The sequence below is a fragment of the Piliocolobus tephrosceles genome, unplaced genomic scaffold, assembly GCF_002776525.5.
Source record: "Piliocolobus tephrosceles isolate RC106 unplaced genomic scaffold, ASM277652v3 unscaffolded_75, whole genome shotgun sequence".
NCBI classification, from domain to species: Eukaryota; Metazoa; Chordata; class Mammalia; order Primates; family Cercopithecidae; genus Piliocolobus; species Piliocolobus tephrosceles.
In genome coordinates this window covers 113,340-116,888 of record NW_022334829.1, presented here as the reverse complement: position 1 = coordinate 116,888, position 3,549 = coordinate 113,340, and the positions used below count along the sequence as shown (strand labels likewise).

Here is a 3,549-nt window from a genome sequence, read left to right as displayed (position 1 = left end):
AAACACAATGTCTTTCAACCAAAGAGAGTATTGGTTTCATATATTGTCTGACCCTCAAACCCAATTTCAGTCTCAGATCTGAGCTGATGTTCTCAAAAAGTTGACAGAAATTACAAAGCTGAGCCTGTGAGCACTGTGGATCTACTCTGTGTCTCACTCAGGCAGAGAAGAAAAAAAGAGTATCAGAACATTACCCTTCTTTGATCCAACCCTGGAAGACGCACTGAAGAATTTCTTCACTGTGGTAACCTTGCGGGTCTTCTCGTTGGTTTTCTTTTCTTCAAACTTGGAGAATGTGAGGGATTGGGCCCCTTGGCTGCTCTGACTGCTGGCAAAGGCCTCTTCTTCCTCCCGCTGGAGTCTGCAATTCAAGAAAGGATTAGAATGATCTAGATATTCTCCAAGGTTTCTCTTTATCTGAAGGTTATTACTCCATTAATTCAGGAGTATCTAAAGATTTTAGAACTAGAGACTAAATATACCAAATCAGCCTGAGGTCTCACATAGCTACAGGATGGACTGCTCTTCATGCACTACAGATTTCAAATGAGATCTTCTCATGCTCATTCAGCAACTGCTCTAGGGTTACATGAAAGAAATCAAGTCTAGTCCTTTTCCCTAACAAGCTCAGGGTTAGAACAGACGAAAAGGTAAGTAAACTGCTACATAATGGGACAGCTGCTACATTAGAGAGTAAAAATTGAGTGCTGTGAGAACACAGGAAAGAACAACTCAGTCTGCTGGAGGACTCTGATGGGGCCTTACCACAGTGATGTTTGGGCTGGGTCTTAAAGGATACATAGGATCCTTTTTTGTTTGCTTTTTATTGAGACAGAGTGTTACTCCATCGCCCAGGCTGGGGTGCAATGGTACGATCTCGGCTCACTACAACCTCTGCCTCCCAAGTTCAAGCAATTCTCCTCCCTCAGCCTTCCAAGTTATTGAGACTACAGGCACACACCACCACACCTGACTAATAAGGCCAAATAGTATTCTAAGTGAAAGGGCATTCCAGGAAGAAGGAACTACAAATGTGCAAGCCTGTGGTTTGCTTCACAACAAGTTGAATGTAGCCAGAGCACTGGGTGTGTGATGAACAGTGATACTGGATACACAGGAAGGCACCAGAGGGTAAGGAATCTTGACTGCTAAGCCCACTATTCTGGATTTCATCATGTGGTGGGGACGACAGACTGTATATCCAAAAAGTTATCGTTGTCAGAGCTGTGCTTTAGAAAGATCATGCAGGTAGCTGCGTGAACAACTTGAAGGGTAGAGAAACTAGAGACAGGAACAAGAAGTAAGAGTATATTACAAAGGTTTAAGTAAAAGAAAATAAGTGCCTGGAAAATAGTAGAAAAGGTAAAATTCCAAAGACTTTTCTGAGTTGGAAGAAATAGAACTTGGTCAAGTTGTAGGTAGCAAGGGAGATAAAACAGAAATCAAAAATGAAAACAAGATTTTTTAGCTAGCTTGGTAAATAGTGATGCCATTAAATTGACTCAAGAGAAGGATTAGGAGGAAAATGTTCAGAATGGGAAGAATAATAAATAAAAGCAATAAATTTGGCTTTGGATTAGCTGCATGTGAACCATCTGTAATAATTACCAAACACAGGCCAGGTGTGGTGGCTCACGCCTGTAATCCCAGCATGCAGGGAGCTCAGGAATTTGAGACCAGCCTGGGCAACATGGTGAAACCCTGTCTCTACATAAAATACAAAAATTAGCTGGGCATGGTGTCATGCTCCTGTAGTCCTAGCTACTTGGGAGGCTGAAGTAGAAGGATCACTTGAGCCCAGGAAGCAGAGGTTGCAGTGAGTCAAGACTGCACTACTGCACTCCAGCAGGGATGACAGAGCAAGACCCTGTCTCAAAACAAACAAACAAACATAAAACTCAAGCACTATCTATAAGACAGTGGTTCTCCAAGTGTGATTCCCCAGACAGCAGGAGCAGCATCACCAGGCAACTTGTTAGAAATGCAAATTCTCCGGTCTTACTCCCAAGCTACTAAAATCAGAGACTCTGAGGGTAAGGTCCAGCAGTCACTGCTTTTACAAACTTTTCAAGTGATTTAGCAGGGTCACAATTAAAAGCAGTAAGAAACAGAAATGCCTATCTCCATTCTTCCACTCCAAGGAGCTTACTGTCTAAATTTGAGAACTAAGACTAATACAACCCAAAGAAAATAATCAGAAGTTAAGACATACACAAAATGAAGAAACTACTGAAAGCTGTTCATTAAAGGCTGACTGAGAAGAAGAGGGGAAAACATCCTTTTCCTTAATATTAAACTGATGTGCTGATAGCTCAATGCAGAAGAGAAAAATGTATTTGGACGGTGACAGAACTATGTATCCAGTCACGTCACTGTTCAACCACTCCTAGTTAAGTCCTTTTACCGCTCCGCCAGCTCCCAGTCCTCCTGCATCTTCTTCGGCCTGGCTTTGTGCTACTCTTCCCTCCAGTACTTGGAGCAGAAACCCTGCCAGGCTGGGTTGCCGTAGTAACCACATCCTTTCTTGCACAGGATCCACATGAATTCCTCCACGTTCAGACTTCAGGCTCATCTTCTTCCTGCTAACCAATGAACAAACAACAAAGTGCTGTTGAAAATGAATCATCATTCTACTAACTAAAATCTTACCAATTATGATCAAAAAGTGAGTGATTCCATTATCTTCAAGCTGTAAGAGGGAAGAAGGGAATGAAGGAGGGAGGGAAGGAGGGAGGGAAAGAGGGGAGAAAGGAAGAAGAAGAAAAAAGTTATATATAGTAAATTCCTGCCACAGTTACATTAAAGAAAGACTTATTCCCTGCCCAAAATACAAAGAACCCATTAAGAAAGAGCTAACATTAGATTAAAGACCTAAATGTATGGGCTTGAAACTAGAAAACTCCTAGAAGAAAACTTAGGGGAAAAGCTTCCCGACACTGGATTTTGTAAGGACTTCTAGGATATGACACCAAAAGCACAGGCAACAAAAGCAAAGTCAGACAAATACATTAATTCCATCAAACTTGAAAATGTCTGCACAACACAGGAACCAAATGACAGAGTAAAAAGAAACAACACACAGAAAGGGAGAACATATCTGCAAACCACATATCTAATAAGGGGTTAATATCCAGAATATAAAGGAACTCTTACCACTCAATAACCAAAAAAACCAACATAATCTGGTTAACGAATGGGAAAAGGACTTCAATAGACAATTCTCCAAAGACATACCAACAGCCAATAAACATGTGAAAAAGTGCTCAACATCACTAATCAGGGATATGCAAATCAAAACCACAACGAAATATCTCTTCATACCCATTAGGATGACTACTATAAAGAAAAATATTCAGTTTTTGAAGTGGTGGCAAATAAGCATATGAATACTTCTTCAACATTATTCAGTCATTAGAGAAATGCAAATTAAAACCACCATGAGATATCACTCAAACCATTAGAATGACTAAAACAAAAAATGCTGACACAGCATGGGCAACATGGCAAAACCCAGTCTCTACCAAAAAAATACAAAAAAAATTAAGCAGG

At 40.7% G+C, this 3,549-nt stretch overlaps 1 protein-coding gene across 1 annotated transcript in view; it reads right to left on the bottom strand.

The window, feature by feature from the left end:
- The window catches only part of LOC111530457 (rab5 GDP/GTP exchange factor-like), a 29,558-nt gene extending 26,976 nt beyond the window's left edge, over positions 1 to 2,582 (bottom strand). Inside the window, 3 exon segments of the mRNA XM_031935146.1 lie at positions 195 to 361; positions 2,405 to 2,533; positions 2,535 to 2,582. Of these exon segments, the coding sequence (XP_031791006.1) occupies positions 195 to 361; positions 2,405 to 2,533; positions 2,535 to 2,572 (334 nt within the window). The 5' untranslated portion in view covers positions 2,573 to 2,582.
- Between the last annotated feature and the right edge of the window lie 967 nt (positions 2,583 to 3,549).